Source organism: Phocoena sinus, chromosome 10, assembly GCF_008692025.1.
Source record: "Phocoena sinus isolate mPhoSin1 chromosome 10, mPhoSin1.pri, whole genome shotgun sequence".
NCBI classification, from domain to species: domain Eukaryota; kingdom Metazoa; phylum Chordata; class Mammalia; order Artiodactyla; family Phocoenidae; genus Phocoena; species Phocoena sinus.
In genome coordinates, this window is record NC_045772.1 from 53,717,427 (window position 1) to 53,733,068 (window position 15,642).

The following is a 15,642-nucleotide window of genomic DNA, read 5'->3' on the forward strand; positions in this document are numbered from 1 at the left end:
TTGAAAAATAAATCCTTTTTCTAGTAAATACTAAAGCCTTGCCCTAAGGTGAAATGAAGGGAAGAACATAGTAAGTTCATCTCAGTAGAGGTTTGTTACTGAAGTATCCATAGGATGTTGTTAAAAGGTAATTGCTCTACAGCAAAAGCTTGAGAAGGGGATTCTAAATTTTTATGAGACTCAGTGGATGCCAGGGCTTGTGGTTGGTTGGTTGTTTAACCACTATATTGAGATTTCCCATTCAGAAGCAGTTTATAATTAACAAAGCAAAGGTTGAGAAGACTTTTTTGGGCTTGTTTTAGATTTTGCATCTTTTAGAATCCTGCCCCCAATTTTAAAATTAGGGAAAGGGGGCCAAGATAAAATTACATTTCTGTTTTGTGAAAAGTAATAAAAGAACTCATTGACAGAAATGGTATTTCACTGAAAGGTTGAATGTTGTTTTTCTTACATAACTATTTGGTGTATAGTAAACCGGAGTACCTATTCATGAAAAAGCCAAAGGGGAAAATGCCTTAAAAAATATTATAGATACTGAATAAAGGGGGATCAGTTAAGTTTACCCAGGCCTCCCCTAAAAGCCAGGATTCTAATTCCTCTTCAACGAATTATCTTCCCATCCAAAACCTGGGCTGCTCCCCCGCCCCCCCCAACCCCCCCCCAAATAAGGGGGCCTGTATTCCCTCCTGAATACCAAGTGAGCCATTCAGCGCTTAACTCCACAAGTAACAGAGAGTCCTGGCAAATTACGTGGTAGGTAAACATAGGAACAGGATACAGGATAAGTAAACATGAACAGGATACAGCTCTCTTGCGAAAAACAATTTTTAAGCCAATATTTAACAAATGTTACCCCCTAATGAAGCACATTTATCGGTTTTCCACAAACATTTGTTTTGTTTTAATACAAGTTCAACGCACACTTTTATCGTTTGCAGACGTTTTATTCACTTTTATTTTAGCATTTGAGTTGCTTTGTTCTATTTAAATTCCTCCAGTTTTAAAGTGCCCCTAGATAATTTTATAACAATGTTTCGAATTAAGAAGAGAAAAGGCTGCATTAAGTGTATCAAGGGTCAGCTTTGAAAAGATACTTTGGTTTTGCTGTTATGTTGAAGGAAAATGCTTGTATAAATCTATTAAGCAGTTAAGTACTAGGTAAAATGGTGCTTGCTTCTTATTTCTTAGAGCTCTTTTGTTTTCTTCGCCATTAAGCTTATTCTGGGTTCGATACAGGGTCTGCTCCGCAGATAATGATGCGTGTGGTGGTAATGAAAAAAAAAGAAAAGGAATTTTAGAAATGCCTAGGGAAAAACTTTTAATGATTTTTGTGCAACCATTGTGGGTTGTTGCTTTTTGTTTCTTGAAAGCTCCGAAATCTCTCACACCAGGTGTTCCTCTTTCCACTACTTGGAGCCGTCCCACCGGGATTCCACCTGTCTCCCCTTTCAGCTCCCGAAGTTTCCTTTCTCGAAGGCGTAGGCGGCATTTCTCCTCGAGTGGATTCAACTGGCTTTTCCCGGAGGCCCGGCTCCACGTGACCTCCCCTAACACCTGTACAGCCACCAGCTCACAGCGCCCCCATCCTCTCCGCCAGGTACAGACCCGGCTTGGCTCCTCCTCCCCCAGGAGGTCACGGTCCGGGTGCGAGCCTCGCTCGGGCCGTCAGGGGAGGGGCTGAGCTACGGCCCCGCAGCCGCTGGAGCCCTTGCAGCCGTATTATCACATGACTCGACGGCGGCGGTAGCCTTGGCAGCAGCTGCGCCGGCTCCGCGGGCTCGCCGGGTGGGCTCAGTTCCGCTCACGCAGGAGTCGAGCGCAGCAGGCGGGGAAGGGACCTGCTGAAGCTGCGGCCGCCCAGCCGCTCCCGGAGCGCTCGGCATCTCCCCCGGCCCGGCCGGCCCGCTCCATGCCGCTCCATTGCGGAAGTGTAGCGGGGGGAGGGGGCGGCGGCGGCCGCACGGAGCGCGGGAGGCCGGAGCTCGGCCCCTTGCAGCACTAGGCTCTGGGAGCAGCGCGGCGCGCCCACTGGCCCGGCTGCCCGTGCGCCCGCCGCAGCCTGCATGCCCCGCGCTGCGCCTCGCCCGGCCCCAGCCGCCGCCCACTGCTCGCACCGCTGCTGCCGGGCGCCGGAGTAATATGCTCACTCGAGTGAAATCTGCCGTGGCCAATTTCATGGGCGGCATCATGGCTGGCAGCTCAGGCTCCGAGCACGGCGGCGGCGGCTGCGGAGGCTCGGACCTGCCCCTGCGCTTCCCCTACGGGCGACCCGAGTTCCTGGGGCTGTCTCAGGACGAGGTGGAGTGCAGCGCCGACCACATCGCCCGCCCCATCCTCATTCTCAAGGAGACCCGGCGGCTGCCCTGGGCCACTGGCTACGCAGAGTGAGTGCAGCGACACCGGCGGCGCCCCTGCTCTCCTCGCGGCCCTTCCCCGCACGCTTCCAGCCCGTCTCTCTCCTTGTTCCTCGGCCCCAGGGCCCTCCGCTGGCCGCTGGCTTCCAGGCCTCGGCGGGCACCTCTTTACTGACACTGACCATTTCTCTTTTCTCCCACTCCCCTTTCCCCCAACCCCGAGGGCGCGGCGTCTCCAGCCCGGGTTTGGGTGGTAGATGGGTGGGTGGCAGCGCTGGACCGTGGGAAAGCTAAGGCTGGACGCGGCTGTGAATCTGGTGGCCGTGACACTTGGAAGAAAGAGCGTGGTACAGCTCTGCTGAAGTTTGAAACACAGAAGGGAAATCTGGTATCTGTGCTCCCATTACCCCCAAATCTTTGTGCCTCCGCGTGAAGTTTGTGAGGTAGAGCTTGGAGGAACTGTCCCTGCGCCAGGGTTTGCGGGGTGGGGCGGTTGTCCGAGCCCTGGAAGCGGCCGCGGCCCCGTGCTTGGATGCACAGTTCAGAAGGTCTCAGTTTCTCTGATTTCAGCCTAAGAGCTCATTCGCTTGTCCTTTAGCAGGTAGGAAAACCCTGCGCCTTTAGTAAACGCCAGTACTGTTTCCCCCTGTCCTTGGGGAGGGGGAAACTTCTTCCAGGTGTCTAATGATAGCATTTTGGTAATCAGTTTTGGCAATTAAGCGAGAGTTTGAGTGATCTACTATTTCAAGAACCGGTTGAGTTAAGTTGACGACCTGGAGTGGAATTGGGAAAGGAGAGAGGAAGGATTTTAATGGCCTTCCCCCAAACCTACGGCTACTCTTCCATTTACCACTAATGACCGTTCTATGAACGTTAGGGTAATGTTTCTTCCCCTATTTAGCGTTATGAAGCTGGGAAACTCGGAAGGTGGAATTTAGCAGACCAGAGTTCCGGGATTAATAATGACCAGGTGGGTGTGCAAAAGTGCACGCAAACCCTTGGTGCCTGGCACACCTGCCCCTTTTCCTTTAACTTCATCCGCTCTGTTATCTTGGCCCTCCCTTACCAGTGCACAGCCTCGCCCGCTGATTGGTTCATCGGGGAACCAATCAGCTCTCCCGACGCCTGGGCGCTTCGATGCTGACCCTGTTCTGGTGGCCCGGATACCCCCGAGCAGGCCTGGTTCCCGACGCTCCGGGTTCCCGGGTAAGGGTTGGTTTGGGAGACGCTCTTCCTAGAATCTCGAATTCTCTTTTCCTTTGCCTTTCATCATACAGCCATTTCTCCACCGGCTGAAATAGAAAATATATATAATTGGGGATAGATGACTGGAGTGTGTAAAAACAGTGAGGACACAGAAGTGAGAGTGATGGGTGCTAAAACAATAAAATTTAACACATAATAAAGGGCAAAGCATGGTAGAGAACGGTGAGGTTGGGGAGGTAGAAAATATCAGTGTACGTTTCAGGAGAAAGCCAAAGCAAAAACACCTGTGTGAGGGAAAAGTGCCTGCCAAAACACCAAGTACTGTTTCTCGATTGAAAAAAAAAGTTTAAACGACCATTTGGACCTTTGCAAGGCCAAAGGCAACTTGGAGGCATACGGTGTCCTACAATTCTGTAGGTGGGGGACCTCGTGCCTGTCAAAAACCTAAATGTGTAGGGCCCATTGTCACTCCAGTGGGTTCCCCAGGGCAAGGGCACCTATCTGAAGGGCAGAGAGATAAGAAGAAAGATGTTTAAAACACAGAATGTGGAAGCTACTTGGACACGTAAAAGGAGTACCTCAGTTAGCAGGAAGGAAAGGAAAGGGGAAAAAACCCGTTTCCAAATGTTTGGATCCTATGACAAGCACACGATGTGCCAAGGGCTGTAAAGAATATAAGGGAATCTGAAATGAGACGTGTGGGAGGGGTAGTTAGCTTCCTTATCTCTAAGAAGCTTATCTTACCCTAGACGGGGACACGAGGGAGGTTCAGTTGTAGGTTAGAAAGGCCACTGTAAGATGTTTAATTATTAAAGCTAGTTATAAAAGTAGTACATACTTGTTAATTCAAGCAAAGACCTGTATACAAATGTTGTCTTGTCACTTCCCTCTGTCAGATGTTGTACTGTACCACTTCCTCAAACTTTGAACTATAGTTTATCTTCCTGCAAAAATACATCCTGAATGATCAAAATGGCTGAAATAGGGAAGGCGAGAGACAGACAAGTAGGAACTGTGGTTATGGTCAGAGGCCACTTCCAGTAATACTGCCCAGGATATACTGGGAGGAGGAATTCTGTTTGTTCTGGAACGTACCTTAGAGGGATAGAATTGGTAGGAAGATTGCTCAGAGTGGGGATCAGAGGGGTGCTCAGAGTCACAGCTTGAATCAGAAGCGGTTTGTTTACCTTTCCAGAAAGTGAGCTGCTTTCTAAGCCTTCCTGGGGAGGAAGAATTGGCATCACTTGGTGACTGAGGAGTTAGAGGAGAGTTGAACTCTAGTGTTGTTGAACTTTTGGATGGTAGGGAAAAAAAAAAGGTGAGGGCTTCCCTGGTGGCACAGTGGTTGAGAATCTGCCTGCTAATGCAGGGGACATGGGTTCGAGCCCTGGTCTGGGAGGATCCCACATGCCGCGGAGCAACTAGGCCCGTGAGCCACAACTACTGAGCCTGCACGTCTGGAGCCTGTGCTCCACAACAAGAGAGGCCGCGATAGTGAGAGGCCCGCGCACCGCGATGAAGAGTGGCCCCCGCTTGCCACAACTAGAGAAAGCCCTCGCACAGAAACGAAGACCCAACACACCAAAAATTAATTAATTAATTACTAAACTCCTACCCCGAACATCTGAAAAAAAAAAAAGGTCTATTTTTTGCAACATATTGTTAATCCCTTTAAGAAGGAGATACTCTGTAGATTATAGAAGTAGAGAATTAGCTTAAGTGATCCCTGTAAGATTTGGGGATCCAGAAACAGAAGTCCCTCATTTATTCAGTATTTATTGGCATTGTGCGAAGTGGAATTTCCTGCTCCTCAGAAAGCCTCCTATTGTGGCTGAGAAGTTGCCATTTGATTCAGGGCTGTATGCTAGGTTGTAAAGCATTGTAGTTACAGATAACATCCACGAAGCTAAAATCTTTCCAAAAACATTGATTAGCAAGTTTTATTTTTTAGTTTGGTGTTGAATCACTGACTTAGCCTGTTAGACCTGATCAGAGAGAGCCCATGGGAAACAATAGTCTGACCCAGAGACCTCACATGGTAGCTGCTTCCTTTCTTTTCCACAAGTTTAAATAACCACCCAAGTGCTTCAAGGACCCGGAAGTCAGTTCAGTTTTTAATAGGTTAGAAGTGCATTTTGACTTTTCTTCTTGACCTTTTACCCAACCTCTTTCCCACTGATGGTCAGTTGGATGTAGTGGATGTGGAGTTTGTGCCTGAAACTACGACAGTAGATAATGCAGAGAATATGCAGTGCTCTGTATATGAAAGCATCATATTCAAGTTTTATCAGTGGTAAATTTCTTTGCTTGTACAGAAAGAATAAATCATAATTATAGTATTATCTTATTTAGATTATAGCTGTAACTATGCAATTTTTTTCCTATTACCTTTCTTATAAAAGTGCCCCAGGCATGGGTATTTAAAGAAAGCTACTTTGATAGTTTTCTGTTAAATGTGCATTATATAAGTTCTTTCTTGCCTCACGAAGTTCAAGATTGTGAAAATTTTGTTTGAAATTTAACCTTATTTAAATCCAGCAAATGGCCCACAAGTATTTGGATTTATTTTGGAATCTATAGGCTCTTCCATCTCCCCAGTCATGGCACTAATTAGTAATTACGACATAAATTGCAATTAGTTGGCTGTGTATTGTTTTTTTAACATCTTTATTGGAGATAATTGCTTTATAATGGTGTGTTAGTTTCTGCTTTATAACAAAGTGAATCAGTTTATACATATACGTATGTTCCCATATCTCTTCCCTCTTGCGTCTCCCTCCCACCCTCCCTATCCCACCCCTCTAGGTGGTCACAAACCACCTAGCTGATCTCCCTGTGCTATGCGGCTGCTTCCCACTAGCTATCTGTTTTACGTTCAGTAGTGTATGTATGTCCATGCCACTCTCTCACTTCGTCCCAGCTTACCCTTCCCCTCCCTGTGTCTTCAAGTCCATTCTCTAGTAGGTCTGTGTCTTTATTCCCATTCTCTAGTAGGTCTGTGTCTTTATTCCCATCTTAACCCCTAGGTTCTTCATGACATTTTTTTTTCTTAGATTCCATATATATGTGTTAGCATATGGTATTTGTCTTTCTCTGTCTGACTTACTTCACTCTGTATGCAGCTCAATAACAAAAAAAACAAACAACCCAATCCAAAAATTGGCTGTGTATTGCTGATAGCAGAGAAACCACTATTTCTCCCTGACCGCAAAGCTCAGAAATCCCCTGCCCTTTGTTTTTCCCTTCTGGCCTCTAGTACACCCACCCCTCTTACACCTGGTAGCAGAGCTCCTCCCTGGGAACTCCCTCTTGACTTTTGCAATTGAAGAACCTTGAGGTTCTCCACTTCTTGTGGATAAGGAGGAAAAGAAATGAGTGGGGTGTGGTGTTAGGGGGGCTTTCCACTTAACGGAGCTCTCCATAAGCACTTTTCTGCAGATCCGTGCAGAGTAGCCTAAAATATTTCATCTACCTTTCTACTAACCTGCAGAAGGTATTAATTTCCTATTTTAAAGCAGGTGGCTAAGCTCTCCTCCATTTTTCAGATTATAATGAAGTCATCCCCTCAGGGTGGAGCTCCTGGGCTGTCCTTTTTCTTAGAAACATGGATCAGCTTCCTTCAAAGACTAGTGATGCTCAGGTAGAGGATTTAATTATCGTGAGGGGTTGTGTTTATCCTGTGTTGCAGCCCCAGTTACATAGACATCGTCTCTGATTTTGCCCCACCACACAATGCTTCCTTATTATATCAACAGTTACATCCATACCGACTGATAACTTAAAACTGACTGCATGATAGAATTGTTTTCTAAAAATGTATAATGTTATTGAAGATAATTTAGAAATTTGAGATATAATTAACATACTAGTTTCAAGTGTACAGCATGATTCAATATATGCATGTACTGTGAAATAATCACCACAGTAAGTCTAGTTAACACCCATCACCACACACAGATACAGTTTTTTTTGTGATGAGAACTTTTAGCAACTTTCAAATATACAATACAGTATTATTAACTATAGTCACCATGCTGTACATTACATCCCCAGGGCTTATTTGATAACTGGAAGTTTGTACAATTCTGTGTCTGTGAGTTCGGTGGTTTTTTTCTTTTCTTTTTTTAGGTAAGAAGTGGATTTATTTATAGAGAAACACATTCCACAGAGTGTGGGCCATCTCAGAGGGCGAGAGTGGCCAGTTTTTTGCTTCTTTAAGATTCCAAGTAGAAGTGAGATCATATGGTATTTGTCTTTCTCTGAGTTATTTCACTTAGCATAATGCCCTTAAGGTCCATTCATGTTGTTGTCAATGGCAGGATTTCCTTTTTTATGGCTGAATAATATTCCAATATATATATATGGAATATTATATCTATGGAATATATATATATTTTTTTAATTCATCCATTGATGGACACTTAGGTTGTTTCCATGTCTTGGCTGCTGTAAATAATGTTGCAATGAACTTGGTAATGCAGATATCTTTTTGAGTTAGTATTTTTGTTTCCTTCAGATAAATACCTAGAAGTGGAATTGCTAGATCATATGATAGTTGTATCTTTAATTTTTTGAGAGATCCCCGTACTGTTTTCCATATTGGCTACACTAATTTACCTTCCCATCAATAATGCACAAAGGTTCCTTTTTTTCCACATCTTTATCGACACTTGTTATTTCTCATCTTTTTGATAATAGCCATTCTAAGAGGTGTGAGGTGGTATTTTATTGTGGTTCTGATTTGCATTTCCCTCATGATTAGTGATATTGAACACCTTTTCATGTACCTATTGGCCATCTGTACATCTTTGGCAAAATGTCTATTTGTATCTTCCACTCATTTTAAAAATCGGTTTGTTTTTTTTTTGCTGTTTACTTATGTGAGTTCTTTATATATTTTGGTTATAAACTGCTTATCAGATATGTGATTTGCAAATATTTTCTCCCATTCGGTAGATCGCCTTTTCATTTCTTTGATGGTTTCCTTTGCTGTGCAGAAGCTTTTGAGTTTGATGTAGTTCCACTCGTTTACTTTTACTCTAGTTGCCTTTGCTTTTGGTGTCAGATCCAAAAACTCATCACCAAGATCAATGTCAAGGAGCCTACTGCCCGTGTTTTCTAGGAGTTTTATGGGTTCAGGTCTTACATTCAAGTCTTTAATCCATTTTGAATCAATTTCATGTATGATGTAAGGTAGTAATTCAGTTTTTCTTTTGCATGTGCTGTCCATTTTCCCCAGCACCACTTATGAAGAGACTGACCTTTCCCCACTGTTTGTTCTTGGCTGCTTTGTCATAAATTAATTTACCATATAGGTATGAGTTTATTTCTGGACTCTTTCTGCTCCATTGATCTATGTGTCTGTTTTCATGCCCATACCATACTGTTTGGATTTATTATCACTTTATAATATAGTTTGAAATCAGGAAGTGTGATGCCTCCAGTTTTGTTCTTGTTAAAGATTGCTTTGGCTATTTGAGGTCTAATGTGGTTCCATACAAATTTTAGGATTGTTTGTTCTATTTCTGTGAAAGATGCCATTGTAATTTTGATAGGAATTGCGTTGAAACTGTAGATTGCTTTGAGTAGTATGGACATTTTAACAATATTCTTTCAACTCATGATCACAGAATATCTTTTCATTTATTTGTGTCTTCAACTTAATTTATCAGTGTCTTATAGTTTTCACTGTGCAGGTCTGGTCTTTTACCTCGTTGGTTACATTTATTCCTATTTTATTCTTTTTGATGCATGTAAATGGACTTGTTTTCTTAACTAAAAAATTTTAAAATAAGTTAATTTAAAAATTAAGTGTCTTTATAATTTTCTCTGATTTGCCTAATTTGAACAGAGCATTGATATTTTTCCCCCTTGAACTTATGCCATTCTCCCTCAGGAAATAAACAACATTCATCTGCTTCCATTACTTCTCTCATCCAATCAGTGAAATCATTTCATTCGTATGCTGGGTCCATAATATAAGACACAGTCACATCCTCAAGAAAATCTTATGGCATAGTCTTTCCCCCTTTAGTGTCATTCTTTGAAATTAAATTGAAGTGAAATCATGGACTATTAAGATTACAAGAGACCAACACTGCGGGTGGGGGAAGTTGTTTGTTTTGTTTTTAATGTCTTACTGCTTCTGGGCAATTTCAGATCTCAGTATTTGGAGCCTTTAAGTCACACCAGGGAAGCAAATTGTTCTTTTCATCAAGCATTATGATTAGCTGCGAAGCCCTCTGTACCTGAAGGTCGCAAGACCTTTATACATACCTATATAAAGGTATGAATAAAGAAAAAATTATCCTGACACTTGTTAAAAAGGTAAGAAAGACTTTATTCAAGACTATTGCAATAGGGGCATTGTATTAGGGGAGAGAGATCAGACTCAACTCTAACTACGGCAGAGACAGATGGAAATTTATAACCCAAGAACAGAGTGATGAGGTCAGTGGATGGAAAATTACTAAGAGGAAACGTCAAGGGTAGGGGGATTCTTGCTGAAGGTAGGTCAAGGAGTTATACATCAAAGGTAGGAGATGAGGAAATTGATCAGATATCAAGGGTGATCAGATTTGACTGCTAAGTAGGGACATAAAAAAACCAACTTTCTTATTTACTATCAGCAACGGTTCATGAAATAAAGGATATTTTAAATCAGAAGTGTAGAGGCATATAATCTCAGCAAAAAGAACAGTTTTTAGTTTTTTGAAAACGCTATGCTCCTATTTTTCTAGTTTTTCACAGACTCAAAACCATGTATTTTACCTGTCCTGGGGGATTCCCAAGACCCTTTACAGTTGTAAACTTTGTGAGTTACTGGGATTAGGCTGAGAACCAGCGTCTTTCCTTCCAGGCTGTGGTTATTCCCAGTGGGGCCTGCTGTCTCCTTTATTGTGATTACAATTTTGAATTCCCCCAGTACTTTATTATGAAAATTTTCAAATATCCAGAAAAGTTGAAACCATTATATACTTAGCACCCATATGTGCCCATCATCTAGATTCTACAATGCACGTTGTACTGTATTTGCTTAATCATTTGCCTATCCATCAATCCATTCTTTTTATTTTTAAGTGTGTATTTCCATTGGTCCAATGGCACTGATTTATGCTATTAAGTTATTTTCCACAGTAAATTAAAAGTTAGGTTTGAGTAGCTTTGACTTTCTCAGTCGAGAAAACCACCAAACCATTAGGTCCTCATCCATGGGAGGCGGGCAGGAGGGGACCTAGATTTAACTCTTACAACTTGGTGCCCTGCAAATGCTCACTCAGTCCGTATGCTTTCCATAGCTTAGTACTCACATAACTGAGAGCTTTACATGGGGTCAAACTGAAAAGTAGGAATAGTTGACACATCGCTTTGCTGTACTCTTGTTCGATTAAATCAGTGGGAAATTGGTTTAAAACTTGAGTCACTCCTCTTTTCAGCTGGTAGCCACTCAGGTGAACGTTATCTGAGGAGTAGTCTGTTTAGAAAAGACTTCAGAAGGTGTCTCCTGAAAAGCGCTTAGTGAATAATAAAGACACCATTGCGCTGTGTTTACCTTACTTCTGAAGCAGATGTAATCCACTCGGAAATTTAGGGAAATTAAAGTACTTGCTTAATTGCTCTTTTTCCAGTGAGTAATGTGAATCCATTGTGCTTTCTTTGATATACAATTTCTGACTTAGTTTTCTTTAAAAGACTGTAAAATTTAAATGCTTACCTGTATTTTCTTTCTATGCTTATTTATGAGAAAAGATAATGATACCACCAAGTTACATCTGTAGAGCTCTGTATAGTCCCTGCCATGTATACTTACATATAAGCATCTGTTATCCATGTATAATAAAAGGAAAATGAGGCCCAGAGAGAACTTAAGTTACTTTAGAATCTCATACCGTCCCGTGATCCTAGTTGTGCCCATGGCTGAATCATTGAACCTGACCATTTGTTGTGTGAAATTTTTCATTAATAAAAAGGCATCATATCCTCATAAACAAAATGCCACAGAAGAGAGTGTGTAATGTATTTAATTACTCAAAGGAAACTAATAAGCCTAATCTCTAGGTGTCTTTAAATAACGTAAGGGCAAATTAGCACATCAAGTTTTGTATGAAAGGATGCTTTTCCAAGCTTTTAAAAATAGTTCTACTGAGTTCTACTCAGTTCTACTGAGTATAATACACCTTTTAAAAATTAACTTTCTTAATATATGTGCATTTCCTATGTTTAAGTCCAGATATTTTCAAAATTACCATCTTTTCGTAACTTCAAATTGCTTCCCCCCCATTTTAATGTTTTTGGAAACCCTGTAAATCTTAAAACCAATCTGTACATTTTATGTAGTGATGTTTTTCTAAAGTTAATAAATAGATCGTGTGTTTTACTATTAACAGCTACTTAGACACGAGGAAATAGACTGAGGAATTTTGAATAATGAGGCCCAAGTCCTGAGTCAGGTTTTATGAGACAATACTTTTAAAAATTACTTTGGGAATTCTGTTACCTAAGTTCTTACTTCTTACTTAAGCGCAATCAAATCTGAATGGGAATGTTTCAACTTCGAGGGCCAGCAAGGCCAGCAGTGCTCGGAGTGGCCTTCATTTGCTGGTCCTTGGCCTCATGGGCTCCTGCAGGGCTGTCTTGGACTAGTCAGGTCTAATGGAGCCTTGCTGGCTGGCGGGGCTGTGTAATGAATCGTTGCAGGGCTGTGGGAGAGATCAATTATTTGCCAAGCTGAGGTGACTGAAGTGATTCGTGCAGGCTACTGTCCTTTCAGGGAGCTGACAAACAGACATTTAAGCTATTGAAGAACAGTGCCTTTCTACCAGATAACCTTTTTCATATAAGCATAGGAGGGGAAAAAAATCTCAAGTGATAAATTGATTTTTTAAATAAAAGTGCAGTGAATTATTGAATTGCTATATTTAAGTGGTTGGCCACGGTGTTCTTTACCTTTTTGAAAAGATGAACATTGACAAGTATGTTTAGAACACACAACTGGCAAAAATAAGAGATAGAAAATAAATGCTTAGTAGGAAGCAGATTTTAAGGGACGCTGAATATGAATAGCTCATAAGAGGATGTCAGGGGACGGAGGGAACCAAACTGGTATTACTCTAGAAAGAACTATTAAGTGGGTTTGTTGTTGTTGTTTGTTTTGTTTTTGTTTTAATATAGAAGAGGAAATAGCCACAGTATTTTGTTGCAAATAAATAGCCTATGAGGATACTATAGCCTAAAATATATGTTTGGGAAACACCAAGCGACTTTTTTTTTAGCCTTTACCCCGTAAAGCAGGGTTTAGAATAGAGCCAAAGAGCCAGATTAGATGGCCTCTTGGCACCCTGCCCTGTGGTTATTAATAATGGGACCATGCTGCCTGGTTGTTAGAACCAGGTGTCCAGAGCTGGGCTGGTGATTCAGTGCAGCAGCAAATGGGAAGAAAAGAAGAATTGGCAACTCAGGCTACAGCAGCTGGTGTTTATTTTTTAAAATATCCAGGTGCTCAGATGGGAATTGCAGGGGCCTGGCGTTGAAGCCCTGCCTCTCGTCCTCTCTTTGTGTCCCTGGTCATCAGGTCAGTGCTGACAGCTGCCACTTGGCCACGCTGGCCCTTTTCCACCTCGCATACCACCTGAAGTCCTGCCTGCTGCCTTGCCACCCTCAGGAGCACCACGAGGTGTCATTGGTCTTCGGTGTCATGGGTCTTGGGTGTCATGGGTCTTGGGTGTCATGGGTCTTGGGTGGTGCTGTGGATTCCCTGCAGTCCTGGTTCCCAACCTTCTCACTATTATGCACCCATTTATTTATTTATTTTCTTGGATGGATCCCTCATGAACGATTTTGTCCAGCAAGCTGTATAAAAAATAAGTATTGCTGCCCCTTAACATTTTTTTAACCAGACACAGTATTTTCTAACCAGTAGGAGGGGTGGGTGTGGTAATAACATTTAAGCCGAATGCAAAGAATTAACCTTGGTTTCAGTTACTGTATGAGTCCTTACTGCGCACAACCTATTTTTCATTAGCTTTTTCCCCTTCAATATTTAAAATAGCTTAGGTATGTTATTGCTGCCTTCTCTGTCGTAAGGAGAATGGACCACAAGTTAGAACTCTGCTGACAAGGCTTGGCTTTTGTACCACCCCTGAGTTTTCAGCTCAGATTCATGTCAAGATTATTTTGTTTGGGATTTGAATGTGTAACACCTTCCCAGAGCACATTACTTCAAAGTCCCCGACGTCCTTTTCCTTGTTGAAAATTATGTTTTAATAGTTTTATTTTCTTAGCTCGCAAAGTGTTGCAAGTTGCCTGAGAAGTCTGGTGCTCAACTGTAGATTTAATTAAACTCATGCGAGAGTTTTGTTTTGTTTTTTTCTAGCAGAGTTTTGACCCTTGGGCAAAAGTTTATATTGTAACAATTTTTTAAAAATTAATTAATTTTTATTTATTTTTGGCTGCGTTGGGTCTTCATGGCTGCGCACGGGCTTTCTCTAGTCACGGTGCATGGACTTCTCATTGTGGTGGTTTTTCCTGTTGCAGAGCACGGGCTCCAGGGCGCTCGGGCTTCAGTAGTTGTGGCACACGGGCTCCACGGGCTCAGTAGTTGTGGCTCGTGGGCCCTAGAGCGTGAGCTCATAGTTGTGGCACACGGGCTTAGTTGCTCCGTAGCATGCGGGATCTTCCTGGACCAGGGCTCGAACCCATCTCTTCTGTATTGGCAGGCGGACTCACAACCCCTGTGCCACCAGGGAAGCTGTCTTGTAACAATTTCTGTCATCCACTGACTATGGGTGAGAAGAACTTAAAAACATCTTTAGATGTCTTCTAACCTGCCAAGGTAGAGGAAGGCATTGATCAGTCAGGAACATAGAATTAGTGTTTTTAAAATGATATACTTCTTTTCCTCATCACAGAATTGATACGTGTGTACCGTAGGCACTTTAATATTCTTATAAGTACTATAAAGAACATAAAAATTATCCACAAATTCTATCATTCATAATCAGCTTCAACTGATAATTTGTATCTCTAAGTACATTTGTATTTGTTTACGAAATGGGATAATTCTACATACTGATTAGTTTTTTCACCTGAAATGGAGTGACTATCTCTCCATGTAAATACTCTGTAATTTTTAATAGCTCCATTGTATTCCATTGATGATTTTAACATACTTTTTTTTTTTTGGTGGTAACCAATTTTTTACTATTAAAAACAGTCCTGGGATGGACTTCCCTGGCAGTCCAGTGGTTGAGACTCCCCCTTCCACTGCAGGAGGCACAGGTTCGATCCCTGGTCGGGGAACTAAGATCCCACATGCCGTGTGGCGTGGCCAGAAAAAAAAAAAAACAACAGTCCTGGGATGAATATCCTTGAAGCCAAATCTTCATTAAACCATAATTTGAAAAGTGACATTTTTTTCTGAGAAAAATGTTCAAATTGGACTTCTCCAGTATTTCTAGTGACATTATTCAATAGTTTGAAAAGATCAACGTTCAGGGTGAACATTATTATGAGAAATGGCAGTTACGTACCTTATTTTAAAGTACTTTACCAAAGTAATGTTTTTGGTGAGCCAGGCTTCTTTTTTATATTTAGGATTAAATAATTTGGTTTAGAAAAATGACCCTTAAGGACTAGTTTAAGACCCTATTCTGAAGAATTCCCCAATGATTCTGTCATGTCTTCAGCGCTAAAGGCACTCATTGGCTGTCATGCATTTGAGAGATAATTGGTGACATCTTTTGTTTTTATTTAATTGTTTGAACTTTTAATGAATAATATTGAGGGTGTGGGTGTTGTCATATACATTTTAATTCCTCTAATACTTAATATAGAGCTGTATACATTAATGCTCAAATATATACACTGGAAATAGTGGGGGGACATAACGAATATAGTTCTTTTAATTTTAAATGAAGCAGAGGTTACCTTTGTTCTGTGCGTTGATTTCGAATTATGAGCTCAACACCTGGGAATACAACAGTTACCACGATATTTACAAATTTCAGACAAATGTCTGAATGTCACTAAGTGTCTCTTGGAGGCATTGCATGGTATCCTCTGCATCTGGATTTCCCTGTGGGGA

At 42.0% G+C, this 15,642-nt stretch overlaps 1 protein-coding gene across 3 annotated transcripts in view; it reads left to right on the forward strand.

Annotated features, from left to right (window-relative positions):
- The first annotated feature begins 1,790 nt into the window (after positions 1-1,790).
- The window catches only part of PPM1H (protein phosphatase, Mg2+/Mn2+ dependent 1H), a 271,045-nt gene continuing 257,193 nt past the window's right edge, over positions 1,791-15,642 (forward strand). The window contains exon 1 of one of the 3 annotated variants that reach the window (XM_032645109.1): positions 1,791-2,384. In XM_032645109.1, coding sequence (XP_032501000.1) covers positions 2,140-2,384 — 245 coding nt within the window. In that variant the 5' untranslated portion in view covers positions 1,791-2,139. The remainder of the gene's footprint in view (positions 2,385-15,642) is intronic. The other 2 variants (XM_032645110.1, XM_032645108.1) reach the window with 2 other exon arrangements.